Source organism: Triplophysa rosa, linkage group LG9, assembly GCF_024868665.1.
Source record: "Triplophysa rosa linkage group LG9, Trosa_1v2, whole genome shotgun sequence".
NCBI lineage: Eukaryota > Metazoa > Chordata > Actinopteri > Cypriniformes > Nemacheilidae > Triplophysa > Triplophysa rosa.
In genome coordinates this window covers 11,814,613-11,828,843 of record NC_079898.1, presented here as the reverse complement: position 1 = coordinate 11,828,843, position 14,231 = coordinate 11,814,613, and the positions used below count along the sequence as shown (strand labels likewise).

Here is a 14,231-nt window from a genome sequence, read left to right as displayed (position 1 = left end):
GTGTTTGACCTTGCAGTGGTCTGTCAGCACGAGTTGGCGTAAAAATAGGAGATGGGGGCACTTTTCTATGTGAACGAGTCTCCCTCAGAGAAACATTACAGCATCAAGAACTGATGCATAAAGTCTAGCTTCGAGATGGACCTCGGGAACTGCTTGGTATTTGAGAGCTACTGCAGCAGAGACGAAAAGAGAGATAAACATATCAGGAGGTCTAAACTTCATCACTAATCCCCGGAAGAATATTATGTAACATCACATAATATGCAGGACACTTTACCTTTATTTTTCACACATACCTTGAACTCTTTTTGCTAGAACATCCTGGAGGATAGGTTGGATAGTTGAGCCCCAGCTGGAGAAAACATTTAGAAATAAACTTTCTGCCATCACACTCTAAAAAATTCTGGGTCTAAAAGGGGTTAAATTAGCCTAGATAACCTAGCATTTTTAAGAGTGTCCTGTCGTTCCAAACATGTCTGACTTTCTTTCTGTGAATAAAGCTTTTACAAAAAGCACCATAAATGTTGAAAGTGGTCAATAAAAGGTGTGCATGTACTCTATTATCTGAAGCTATATGTATTAATTTACTTGTTTATTCATAATCTTCCCCTCCATTGAGCTGTTAAATGCTGCCATCAATCAGTTTGATTGCACTGGTAAATGGTAGACAGTTTGTAAGAACTGAATAAATCAATGTATTCATTGAAAAAGTTAACAGAATGTTTCGATAAACATGCCCTATGTGACAATTACAATACCTTACACAGGACAAATTCAGTGCTCTCCAAATAAAAAAAAATTGAAAAGTTACACATATATGAAACCTTAAAGTGATAGTTCACCCAAACATGAACATTCTGTCATCATGTACTCACTCTCACTAATTTCACACCTATATAAATTACCTTGTTCTGATGAACACAGAAGATATTCGGAAGAATGTTAGCAATTTTCAGTTCTGGAGCATCATTGACTACCATAGCAGGAAAAATTAAATGGTAGTCAAAGGTGCCCCAGAACTGTTTGTTTTCTTAAATTCTTCAAAATATCTCATTTTTGTGTGTTCAACAGAACAAAAAAGGATACAATATTTTTTTATCCTACTATGGTAGTAGATGATGTCCCAGAACTGACCATTCTTACAAATATCTTTCTTTGTGTTAACAGAACAAAGAAATTTATACAGGTTTGAAACAACCTGAGGGTGAGTAAATGATGATAGAATTTTCATTTTTGGGTGAACTGTCCTCTAGATCTTTTTTTTTTTGAGTTGGGCTCTGATATTTTTTTCTGTGTATAAAAGACATGATTTCTGTCATACCCAAGTTTTGACGTGAAGGAGTGGGGAGATTTTCAGACTTTCATTTCAGATCTCATTTCAGTATAGGTTATTGTGACTTCAGAATACCTGCAATATTCTATGCCAACCGTATGAACCATAATTATGATACTTTTTTAGTGCATTTTTTTCTAAGCCCAATATCATTTCATGTTTTTGTCATTTTTTCCTATAATACTTTAGACGTCACTTTAGCAAACTATGTCAGAAAATCCTGCAGATAATAAACAAATACTAGCTAAAAGCTGTTGTTAGAGGTTGACTGCAAGCGGTATATTTCTTTCATAGTTGCCTTTCCTGACTGTGTTCCCATACAGATAACATTTTGCTCTGAGGAGGTTGTTCCAGCAGTTAGTGTACTGTAAATCACGTCAGATAAAAGGCATCTGCTAAATGACAAGGAATCAATATTTCTACAGAGACCTCATATTTCAGATCCTGAGGAGAACGTTTCATCCGAAACACTTTAAAGTCATTACCCTGTGAATTAATGTCACTGGAAAATGAATGTCGGCTATTGATTAGCCAGGTGTGCTTCACTTCCCCTCATCCTTAAACTCTGAATGGAGCTGAGCAGAAGGCAGGGAATCTTCAGACAGAGCCCTGCCAAATAAGCACAAGAAAAAACAAAAAGGCTTTGATGAGGGGAACAACATGTCACTAGCTGAACACCAGTCATAAATCTTCGAACTTCTCTTATATCTTCAGCGGCTTCGGTTACACCACCACACAAAACAAGCATTCCCTGAGGAACATCTGTGTGGCGGTGTTGCCAGGTTTGTCATTCTGTTCCGATGTCCCATACTCACTTTTTGGCAGTGAAGTCATGCTCGATTTAAGATTGGGCATGCTAACGTGATGGTCACGTTGGGTATATAACCTCCTCTGTTCCGTGGCATTAGAAGGACTAATTTAGGTAAAATAACCCATTACCCTTCTTCTGCGCGTGGCTTGGGGTGCAGACGTTCATCTCCACTCTTCCACACCCCGGAATGATGGGATGAGATACAGGGTGGAGGAAAATCACTCTTTCAGACGTAATGAACACAGCAATGTCTAATCAGTGAGGGTTACGTATAGAGGCGTTCACACAGCCCCATCCAGCTGCAATCGTAATAACCTACACGCTTGTCTGTCCTAAACAGCAAATAATCTGTATTTCTCAGCTTTATGTAGTCAGGCAAATGATGCAGGAGGTAACAGCCCTTACACAAATGATTTTCTTCCTGCGCTGCCTTGTAACCTGGCCTTCGCATGCAAGGATACGGTTGCTAGGCACCGCCTAAACGTGTCGCTAACGCTGCTTCACACTATTGTTGCCATGACAACTTGAAATGCCTTTCTCTCTCTCTGCCTCTTTTTCTCCCCGGTCTCTTTCTTGCCATCACAATAAGTCAACAAGGTTTGTGGCATTGTAATGGAAATGCGAGTGCACAATATATATCGGCCCTCAACTGTGGTTTGAGGTGGCTTGGGTCAAGAGGTGTATTTAGCCACAAAATTGAGATCAATGAACCAGTTCAGTAAGGCTGGATGATGTGTCTTACATACAAAGAGGTAGAAGGATTGTGTGCCATTCAGAATGATCTAAAGTTTATAGCTGACAAAGTGTGCATAGTACATTTTGGAGTGTATACTACTGTATATGAAAAATAAAGCTATAACTTCTCATTCTATTCCAGTGGTATGGTACATGGTAAATAAACAATAAAAAACTGTCTTATGTCTTCGATTTGTCTTTGTGTTCAACAGAACAACAACAAAAAAATGATACAATGATTTTTCCTGCTATGGTAAGTCAGTGATGTCCCAGAAATATATTTCTTTGAGTTCATCAGAACAAGGATTTTTATACAGTATATTTATTTATATAACAATATATTTGGATATATTTGGAAGAACTTGAGGGTGAGTAAATGATGACCGAATTTTCATTATTGGGTGGAGAATTCCTTTAATGCAGCACTGTGCAGACAGACCGATCGACATTTTACTTCAAAGATTCAAGATTCAAAGAAGCTTTATTGGCATGATAAAACACATTTTTACATTGCCAAAGCACAGGAAAATTAAATACATGCACACATACAGATTAAGATAAAAACAAAATACAAGTATATAAGTATCTATATATACATCTCAATATAAACAGAAAAAGAGCAAAGTATTGGTGAAAGTTCTCAGTGAGGGTGACAGGATCCTTTCATATAGTGTCAGTTTGTGTGTGTTGTGTTAGTGTTTTGTTCTGTTGTGCTGATTGTTCTTTTGGCTTGGGCATGTTTTGGGTTGTAAAGTTAGTTCTGAGATCAGTTGGATGAAGGGGCTTCTCTCTGCATGGGTTCAGCTCTTGATGCCTTAAGGCTTTGTGATGGAGAGTCTCTGTATCGCTGTTCTTAAGGTGAGTGTAGAATTTTATAGCTCTTTTTTGTATTCTAATTATTAGAGGATATAGTCCTAATTCTGCTCTGCAGGTTGAGTTTTTCGCTGTACCCGTAGAATGTTTTTGCACATTTCTGTTTGCAGAGTCTCTATTGGGTGTTTGTCCCATTTGGTGAAGTCTTGGTTGGTGAGAGGTCCCCAAACCTCACATCCATACAGCGCGATTGGTTCTATAATTGATTGGATTATTTTCAGACAGATTACAGTTGGGATGCCAATTTTGATATTCTTTTCGATGGCGTAAAAAGCTCTTCGTGCCTTGTCTCTCGGGTCATTCACAGCCTTGTTTAAGTTTCCGGTGTTACTGATGTTTATAGCAAGATATGTGTAGTTTTGGGTGTGTTCTAGGGGCATTTTGTTTAGTTTGAAACTGTGATGTTGGTTTTGGCGACTGGGCATTTTTTGGAATATCTTGATTTTAGTCTTTTTAAGGTTAACTGATTGCGCCCATGTTTGACAGAAAGTGTGCAGGGTGTCTAGATGTTGCTGTAGACCCTCTTTTGTGGGTGACAGCAGCCCCAGATCATCTGCAAAGCATTTCACTTCAGTGTCTAGTAAGGTGGGACCGGGTGCTGGTGACTGTTCTAGAGCTCGAGCTAATTCATTAATGTATATGTTAAATAGTGTAGGATTTAGACTACAGCCCTGTCTCACTCCACAACTCTGGGAGAGAAAGTCTGTGTGCTTGTTGCCGATTTTAACTGCAAATGTGTTATTTTTGTACATTGATTTGATGATGTCGTAGGTTTTTTCACCGATGCCGCATTGAATCAATTGAAGAAAAAATCCCTCATGCCAGATTGAGTCAAAAGATTTTTTGAAGTCAACAAAACATGAGAAGAGCTTTCTTTTATTTTGAGTGGTTTCTTTGTCAATTAAAGTACGAAGAGTGTAGGCTATATATGATCTGATGTGCGGTATTTTGGTTGGAAACCTATTTGGCATTTTCTCAGGATGTTTCGGTCGTTTAGATAATGGTGAAGTCTGCTGTTAAGAATGTTACAGAAGAGTTTACCTGGGTTGCTAGGTAACAAAACGACTAAGCATAAGGTAATTGAATTGCAACCAAAGTCCCGCGAGAACGATTCGAGGGCTATGTGGTCCTCGCGCGACTTTGACTTTGATATGCGGTTCTCGCGCATACCATGAAGTCGACTACACCACAACTTTTCTTACTATAATTCACACCAAAAAAGTGGTAGTTTAACAAAACGACTAAGCACGAGGTAATTGAATTGCCTCTCGGTCTTTCCTCCGCTAGAGGGCGCTGTTTAGTCTCGAGCGCCAGCAGCGCGCTTCTGCGCGTCCCTGTAATGACAGCGGAGAAGAGAACCAGGAAAAGGGTCTCGAGTCGACGCTACGTCTTGTTTTGACCTAAAACAGGTAATAATCTTAATATGTCTCATGCCAACTGTGTTAGTGGAAGAAGACGCCGTGTAATGACTCGCTTTAGCTCGGTGTGTTTTATGCACCCTTACGAATAATACCACTATAGTTTCACTATAATAACCATAGTTTAATTCGTAGTAAAACCATAGCAACCACAAATTTACGTTGGGCTCAATACAATAACATTAATTTGACCGTGGTTACATTTTTTTAAGCATTTTAAGAGGCAGCTTCACTGTATGACAGCTGAATATAGCCCTTTAATTTACATGATTTCAACTAAAATATTGTTTAAAAACATAAAATATTGTTGTTTCGTCCATTGGTGTCTATAAAACATCAGAACCAAATAATAACCTGACAGAACAAATCAGTAGGTTGGAAATCAACAATGCAGTTCCATGTTTGTGGCATTGGACTGGCGTTACATGTTTCCATTCTCCTTTCTGTTCCTCTCCATTGTTTTCTTCTTAAGTGGATTGCACGCGTGTGGTGCAACAGCAGAGGGATGACGCAATCTGCTTGCCACCTCTGAGATCCGCATTGAGAGACTGACAGTATTGTGACACAGGTGTGTGTGGGCACAATGTCTGCAGCCTGTCCTCCTCAATCTCCCGCTGTGGCTAAGACTGAGGTGCTGGTTGATGATTGGTGTCCCGTGCTGGCCGCCACCTTCGCCTACTGGGACAACATCCTGGGACCCCGCGTACGGCACATCTGGGCCCCCAGAGGTCAGGGATTTTCGCTGCTTTGTGATGGAGAGGTCACGTTTTTAGCCAATCACACTCTCAACGGGGAGATTTTGCGAAGCGCTGAGAGCGGTGCGGTGGACGTGAAGTTTTTCGTTCTGGCAGAAAAGGGAGTCATCATTGTCTCGCTCATCTTTGATGGAGAACTCAAAGGGGATAAGAACACTTGTGCTCTGTCGATCATTTTACCGCAGTCAGAGCTAAGCTTCTATCTGCCTCTTCACAGTGTGTGTGTGGAAAGACTCAAACACATCATCCGCAAGGGACGCATCTGCATGCAAAAGGTCTTGCCTGTTCGGTTGTGACTCTTATACTTATTATCTAACAGTTTTCGTTCACTTTGTATTAATGGCTTCTTGTGTCTTGTTTTTCTCGTAGGGTTACAACATCATCTCTGTGTTGTCATCTGAGATCGTTCCCATAATGGAGCTTCTCACCTCCATGAAGAAACACAGTGTACCTGAGGAGGTGGATGTAGGTGTTTCTGTGTTTTGGGGGGCTTTTGGCCATGTTTAAATCACAGTTTAGGATTTAGTGTGGAAAATGATTCGTGAGAGCCAGACCCAAACCCAATCCGATGCTCCTCTCGAAGTGTGACAACTGCATATGTCATAACAGGCACAGTAACAACTGTACCACAGATGCAATTTCAAAGTTATTTATTGGTGTGATTGTGCACCCACATACAAATAACACAACAATGAAAATCAGTGGCTAAAAATGAAGAGTCAGTAAAGGTATTAAATGATATTTAAGATTAAATAAACATGAGATAAACAAAAGACTGATAAATAGTGTTTAATTTCTAACAATGTTATATATTCTGTTAAATTTGACAGTTTAAAAAGAGTAGTCTCGCCTTCTCACTGACCCACATAAAGACATGGTTTTCCTCGTTACAGATAAAGGACACTGTGCTCAATGATGATGATATCGGGGACAGCTGTCACGAAGACTTTTTGCACAAGTGAGACATATGTCTTTAAGAAGCCAATGATCTGAATTGTCTTCATGCCATCAATCTATTACATTATTTGGTGTCTAGTTATCCAGACAGGTTGTGTTATTTCTGTCTTCAGGGCTATCAGCTCTCATCTTCAGACCTGCGGCTGTTCCATGGTGGTTGGCAGCAATCCTGAGAAAGTCAACAAGGTAAATATTCCTGCATTCACAGGGCTGACATTCACACCTAATTCGTACGTGTGCTTTACATTTCGTTGTTTCCTTTGCTAGATTGTGCTCACGCTGTGTTTGTTCCTCACCCCTGCCGAGAGAAAGTGTTCTCGACTGTGTCACCCGGACGGCTTGTTTAAATACGACACTGGCCTGTTTGTTCAGGGTCTCCTCAAGGTATCTCCAGCATCCCTCTGTGGGACACGTAACTACTTTTCATTTGCACATGATTTTGTGCCTCCTTATGGTTTATAATCATTAAGGTTCTTTGGGGCAAATATGGCTGCAGGTGGTTTGCTTTGCTGAACAGTAGTTTTATGTTGTTTTTCGAATGCACCTGTTATTGTTATGGCATCTCGTACAATGTGTGACCCGACAAAGCTCTTTTATTCGGTTGTACCGGTGGATAACCATAAGTGAATACACCTGCTTTACAGTGCTTTTACACAGTTGTCATTAATTTTCACAGTCCCAAAGGGGGAGTCATTAGCTTCACATTAGTTGACTACAAGCTCTGTCACACACAACACAGCTGAGGCACTGAAAATTGAAATATGTGCAAAATCCATCTATTTGAAAAACTTGAATCTAATACAAAGTTGCTTTCAGCATCTTTGATGTTGACAAATCGGGTATTATAGAGATTTCTGTGTTTCCCACTAGTATATACGATTTGCTTGGCCAGTCATGTGCCACTTGACATTTTGATATTTCTTCCTACGCATTAGAAATAAAAAGGTCCCTGTTTTCTCTTTCCCAGGACTCCACAGGGAGTTTTGTGTTGCCATACCGGCAGGTGCTCTACTCCCCCTACCCCACCACCCACATTGATGTGGACATTAACACGGTGAAGCAGATGCCCCCCTGCCACGAGCACATGTACCATCAGCGACGCTACATGCGCTCGGAGCTCAGTGCCCTCTGGAGGGCCGCCAGCGAGGATGACATCAGTCCAGACAACCTCATCAACGCCCAGGACTCCTTCACCCCAGACCTGTATGACCTTTGAACTCTAAATCCTATCTTTAGATGAAGCTCATGATTGTCTCTCCTATTACTGGCAGGATAGGAAATTCTTGTGGTATTTTGTCCAAAGTCATTATATTTTTTCAAGTATAATGAAACGTTAGTCAGTCATTATGGTAAAATAAACCTGGACGCAAAAACCAAAGGGTCTCGTAAATCAGAAGGTTTTTATTAAAGTAATAATGTGGTGTAATAATAATCATCTTGCTGGGGTTGGGGGACACAAGTGTACTACATCAAAACACTACTGTTTTAAAATGACTATATTTCACAGCTTTGAGTAGCTTATTTCTTCCGTAAAAAGGAACGGCAATGTGAGCATAAACATGAAATCATTGTGTTATGTAATCAAAAAGAGACTATAGATTATTATTCGAGACTTGAAACTAGCACATCGGCCGTATGTGGGATTTCAGTTGCCCTAGTGATCATTATATTGATGTGTTGAGTCCAACACATTGGACTCTAGAATGGTGTGATTGACCAATCAAAATCAAGTATTCCAGAGAGTCCAGAGAGTGATATGAATCAATAAAAGGTAGGGAAACCGGTCTTTTGATCTTATTCCTTTGAATCATAACATTTGCTTTGAGATTTTCTGTGTGTAGATGTTTGGCCTTGAAATTGTAAAAACTCTCCACCCTCTGCTAATGTCATGGTTCACTGCTGTGGCCAACACAGTGCTGCATCATTGATTTGTTTTCAAAGACTGTCAATGACAGTTCGGCTGAGAATTTTTCTATTAAAAGTTCACAGAGTTGCTGAGAGGTGGAACAGAGATGTTTCACTTTTCATTTAACCTGATCACTGTATCACTGACTCAACGGACTTTATACATAGTATACAAAAACGACAAATTTTTGACTTTTATATGTCAAATAGTCAACTTCATTTTTTTTTTTTTTTTGAAAGTTTGTAAAGTTTTGAGATGATTTTTAACCCTCTGAATGTGTTAATTACATGTCTCTTTGGCTTTTCTAAGGAATATATTTCAGGACGTGATGCATAGAGATACTCTCGTGAAGTCGTTCATAGATGAGGTGAGTCTGCACTACTCTCCTTAAAAATTCTCTGAAATACTTTACACCAGCGTTCCCTGCTGTGGCCTTGATAACATACGTGTGTGTGTCGTTGCCTAGGTGTTCCTGTTAAAACCAGGTCTGTCTCTTCGGAGTGTGTACTTGTCCCACTTCCTTCTTCTGCTAAACAGGAAGGCCCTGACACTGCTCAGATATATTGAGGATGAGACGTATGTGCAGCAATTTTGACCTTGTTATCTACCACCACAGATATATTTAGGATATACTCACTCATGCACTTTACATACAGTACAGTCCACAAACATGCAATATATATGAAGAGTTCATTAGCAAAAATTCTGAAATAAAAGTCAAAATTTTAGAGACATTTACTTTGCTCTTTTAAAGGGGTCATATGGCGCGAACACGTGTTTTTCTGTGTCTTTGGTGTGTTATAAGTTGCCCATGCATGTTTTAGACACGTAAAATTGAAAAAATTAAAGTGTCGGAACAAAAGATGCATTCTATCTAAAAGCGAATGCTCACCCAGACCTGCCTGAAACACCTCGTGTAACCACACCCCCACAAATCTACGTCAGTTCGTGGTATGATTTGACTAAGACCGCCCAAATGTATACGTAAGTAAGGTGGGCGTACCTGTCAGTACAATTGCTTTGGAACCTGATGTTCCAAATATGGTAAGAGGCGTTACATTTCCGTCACACACTTGCAGTATTCGACCAGTCACTACGCACTGGTTAACTGGCCAATCATAGCACACCTCGCTTTTCAGAGCGATCAGCTTTGTTCAAAATCTGCGCGTTTCAGAGAGGCGGGGCAAAGAGGAGATACAAACATGCACGGTATGTGGAAAATACAGCGTTTTTTAAACTTTAAATTGTGCATACACAACATTGCATTACATCTAAAACAAACGTTAATATTCGTTTTAGCCGTGTCATATGACCCCTTTAACATTTTGAATTTACTATTTGAAATGATGGTCCTCTGAAAAAAGAAAGTAATTTTACTACAAAAATAGTTGTCACAACAAAGATTTGTGCTTATATAGTATCATTATGTCAGATGTGCTTATCACAGTGTTGTTATTGATTATAGGCAGAAGGGGAAAAAAACGTTCAGATCTCTACGCAATCTGAAAACTGATTTGGATTTAACCGTGGAGGGGGATTTAAACATCATCATGGCAATGGCGGAGAAGCTACGAGCAGGTCTTCACTCCTTTGTTTTTGGGAAGTCTTTCTTGACCAGCGTGCAAGAGCGTGACCTCCTCCTGAGCTTCTGACCTCTGAATGTTGCCAGGATGCCTATGGATAATGTCATTAGGTCTCTCGTCAGGACACTGACATCTTTGTTTATTTTGGGCATATTTGTATGTGCTTTGTGTGCGCAGTGCACAGTGTTCTTGAAAGTACTTGTATAAGTGCTGTAGTGCTTTGTTACAACACCTGCTGCCGAAATGTTAATTGGAACAGTTTTGCTGTGAATTAATTATAATCTGTTTAGTGAGGCTGGCAAATTCTTATTTGTGTACAAAAGCTTTGGGAACACTGTTGATGCTTATGAGATTTTTAGCTCGTGGGCCGTTTCCATTCAGACACGTTTGGTTTGCAGTGAATGTTTTTTTTTGTATTACACAAATAGATGTGTATGAACCATTTCAGACATTTTGTTTACAAATTTATTGTGTGATGTGTAACATTGCAAGAAAATAGTAGTAATTTTTTTATCTTTGTTAGTTGGCCCTTATGTGCACGCTTGTTTAAATTGAAATACCATAACAAAAAAAGTCTTATTTGTGTTTGGGAAACTTTTTGCCTTCTCTTTAAAACTGGGTAGAGAGATGGAGCAGGAACCCTCTGTTACATATTGTATAAAAAAAGAGTCTGGCCTATAATAATAATATTTGTCTCATGTTAATTTATATGCTGTACCTTGTTATGATGCGTACATTGCAAAAGCCATTAAAATAATCATAAATGAAGTGCAGAGTATTTTACAATTTAATTCAATGCTTTATAAAAATTATGTTGCTAACAATACTTAATCTGAATATTTTTATGTGGGTGTGACAATAAAACATTGAATGTTATCTTATTTGCCATAGACCCCCTTCTACCTCTTTGCTGAATATACCTCTGCTGTAAAGTGAAATCTAACAGTTAATTATATGCCTTTTACTTGTGCATCTGGCTTGGGACATGAATAAGAAAGCTTGCGGGAATGTGGGAACAGTAAAAATCTGACTCAGTGTAACTAAGTCTCTCGACGTGCCAGGGAGTCAGCAAATAACAGGAAGAGCCCTTTAGACATTTTGATTTCATTTTTATTGTTCCTTAAAATTTTATAAGCCTATAATTCCTCTTCTGTGCTAAATATCACACAGATGACATATTAATGGACCCTAATGATGGTGCAGTAATGGCTTTCTCAACACACTGAGGAATGGGATACTTAAAAAATTCTCAGACCAGACCGCTGTTATGATTGTAAACACTTTGGGTGTACAGTGGCCTGTATCACGAATCCGGTTTCATTTTTTTACCCAGGTAAGTTCACGTTTAGTTTGAGCATACTCAGAGTTTTCGGGCTCAAGAAAGTGGATTGGTTTTGAGTGGGTTTTCGTCGCTATGGTAACTTAGGTTACACGTCTAACCTGCTCCGGAGAAGGTTTTATAGAGCATTTGCTTAGGATATGGTTAGGCTCAAAGAAAATTACCACAAATGTGGTTTTACTCAAAAAACATCTTATTGGAGATGCTATAGGCACAATCAGCTCTTGCTTTTAATTGTTATTGAGAATTTTGTAAATTGAGATATAAAATAAAAAAGTGTATTTGCAACCAGTGTCTTTGATTAAATCAGTATTAAAAAAAAGTTGGAACAACTTAATAATTTCAATAACAAGCAACAATTTTTAAGTTGGTGTTACTTAAAAATACATTTCATCTAAGAGGAAAAAGTCATCTGTCTGACCCAATGTAGTTTAGAAGTTGTCACAACTCAAAAATATTGATGCAAACTGTTGCGTTATTTTGTTGTTGTTGTTGTTGAGTCTACACAATATTTTTTAAGGTGTAGATTTGTTGAGATGTTTGTAACCGTTATTTTACCATGCGTATGGTTTCTACCAGTACATTTTACATGTATTTAATTACATTGTTAATTGTGTAGGCTGTATATTGAATCTCTATTTGTTCCTTTAAAAAACTGCTTTTGTTGGGTTTTGTGAAAACTGACTTTGCAACGTATCAGCTTTATTTTGAGCAGTTGCTGATGTGGTCATATTAATGGAGATTCCTTTGATTGTAGAAACTGCTACAGTTGTGAGTTGTCATAATCTTAAAAAAAACTTGTTTAACACTTCAGTATACACTAACCATGATACTATACACTAACCATGATAATTCACCTAATAAAGCATTGGAAACCTGCCAGCCTGGCAATCGAACTTGCAACCTTTGAGTTTTAAATCTGGCTCTCTAATCATTAGGTCACAACTATCTCTGACCCAATCAAATATTGCCTAATAATTGGACAAGATTAAATGCTCTGCAGTTAAAATACTTCACTATTAACTAACTAACCCTTAACATGTCACATAACCAGCTTTCTGGAATAGCCCCCAGGTGTACATTGAAAAGCACTATAATGCTTCATTCATTCATTCATTCATTCATTCATTCATTCATTCATTCATTCATTCATTCATTCATTCATTCATTCATTCATTCATTCATTCATTCATTCATTCATTCATTGTGTCTTAATATTATGCCTTTACTATTCATTTAGTCATTCATTTGAAGAAAATAATCATATTATATTATTTCATCTATAATTATATAATCAAATAATACATTGTATGTTGTTATGTTATGTTGTTGTTGTTGTGTATAACAAAAAATGTTTACAAGTTTGGAACAACTTGAGGGTGAGTAAATGATGACAGACTTTTCATTTTTGGGTGAACCATATCCCTTTAATGCTTCTGCACCACATTTTTTTTTTTTATTTCAAATCTGGTTTTGTAAATAAAGCAGATCAATATTATGTATACTGCGCAGTATCCTAATCCATCCCCTTTATTAATATGTAATAGACAATGTGTATTTTTGTTGTGGTTAAAATAAAAATAAAAAAATTCCTAAAAGCAGACAGATAAACAAATTACTATATTATTTTTACAGTTCATTATTGTGCATAGTGTTATTTAAAATATTTAAGCAAATCTTATAATACTCTAATATTAGTGCAGGATAATTATAAAACTAAAATCTTTAATGTCTTTAATCTTTAAAAAAAGTAATGTTTTTACATAAAAAAAACGTATATTTGTATTTAGATTCTAAAGAGGTATTGTATTTAATGGACATTTTGACGCGCTTGATCCACGGAGTCTTGCGTTAACCGTGACACAATTTCTCTCATGTTTATTGGCCACATTCCATGTCACTCACGCCAAGGTTCTATGAGCTCACTCTCTGATTGGCTGTGCTGTCCAAAACATAACTGTGATTGGTCAAACCTGACACATGACGCCAAAACAGGAAGCACAGCGCTGTCCATGTATATACTCCGGAAAAGAAATCATTAGTTTGAGAAATGGGTGCTGTCTCCTGAAAGGGGTACAAGAGAATAGCTTTAAGGATCATGGCGACGTGAAATGTAATTACGCACTCTACAAGGCTAGGTGAGTAAACTGCGTGTTTCTATTCAGATCGTGTCTGAGCAGTAACTGCGGCCTACAATACAGCAGAGATTGAGCGATATCTGCCTCCACTCACCGGATCACCTGCTGAGCCCAAGCGCTGCTGTCATATTTACAACCATCTGTTTCTTCACGTTAAAATAAGACAATGGACCAAATAACATCTACATATCTGTACTGGCTGTTCAATGACATGGAAAGGCTTTTCTAAAGATGCCATAAGGGTTAGCATTGTGTTTTATAAATGTTATACTGTCCTGTGTGTTGCGTTAATCTGGGCAAACTACTAAATACACATCGAGTTTCAGTACTGTAAAATTATTATTTATTGTGAACAGTTTGGCACAATGGTTCAGTTGTCAGTC

General features: G+C 38.3%; 2 protein-coding genes across 12 annotated transcripts in view; both read left to right on the top strand.

The window, feature by feature from the left end:
- The first annotated feature begins 5,056 nt into the window (after positions 1-5,056).
- c9orf72 (C9orf72-SMCR8 complex subunit) lies at positions 5,057-10,848 on the top strand. The gene is made up of 10 exons (XM_057341836.1): positions 5,057-5,161; positions 5,643-6,200; positions 6,295-6,390; positions 6,819-6,883; positions 6,996-7,068; positions 7,150-7,266; positions 7,850-8,085; positions 9,098-9,155; positions 9,255-9,364; positions 10,254-10,848. The coding sequence occupies exons 2-10, from the start codon at positions 5,754-5,756 to the stop codon at positions 10,438-10,440; spliced, it is 1,389 nt and encodes a 462-aa protein (XP_057197819.1). The 5' UTR covers positions 5,057-5,161; positions 5,643-5,753; the 3' UTR covers positions 10,441-10,848.
- A 2,864-nt stretch (positions 10,849-13,712) lies between these two features.
- kiaa1109 (KIAA1109 ortholog) overlaps positions 13,713-14,231 on the top strand; it is a 55,009-nt gene continuing 54,490 nt past the window's right edge. For all 11 annotated transcript variants that reach the window (XM_057341822.1, XM_057341829.1, XM_057341828.1 and 8 more), the window contains exon 1: positions 13,713-13,848. The gene's annotated coding sequence lies outside the window, so the exon portion shown is untranslated. The remainder of the gene's footprint in view (positions 13,849-14,231) is intronic.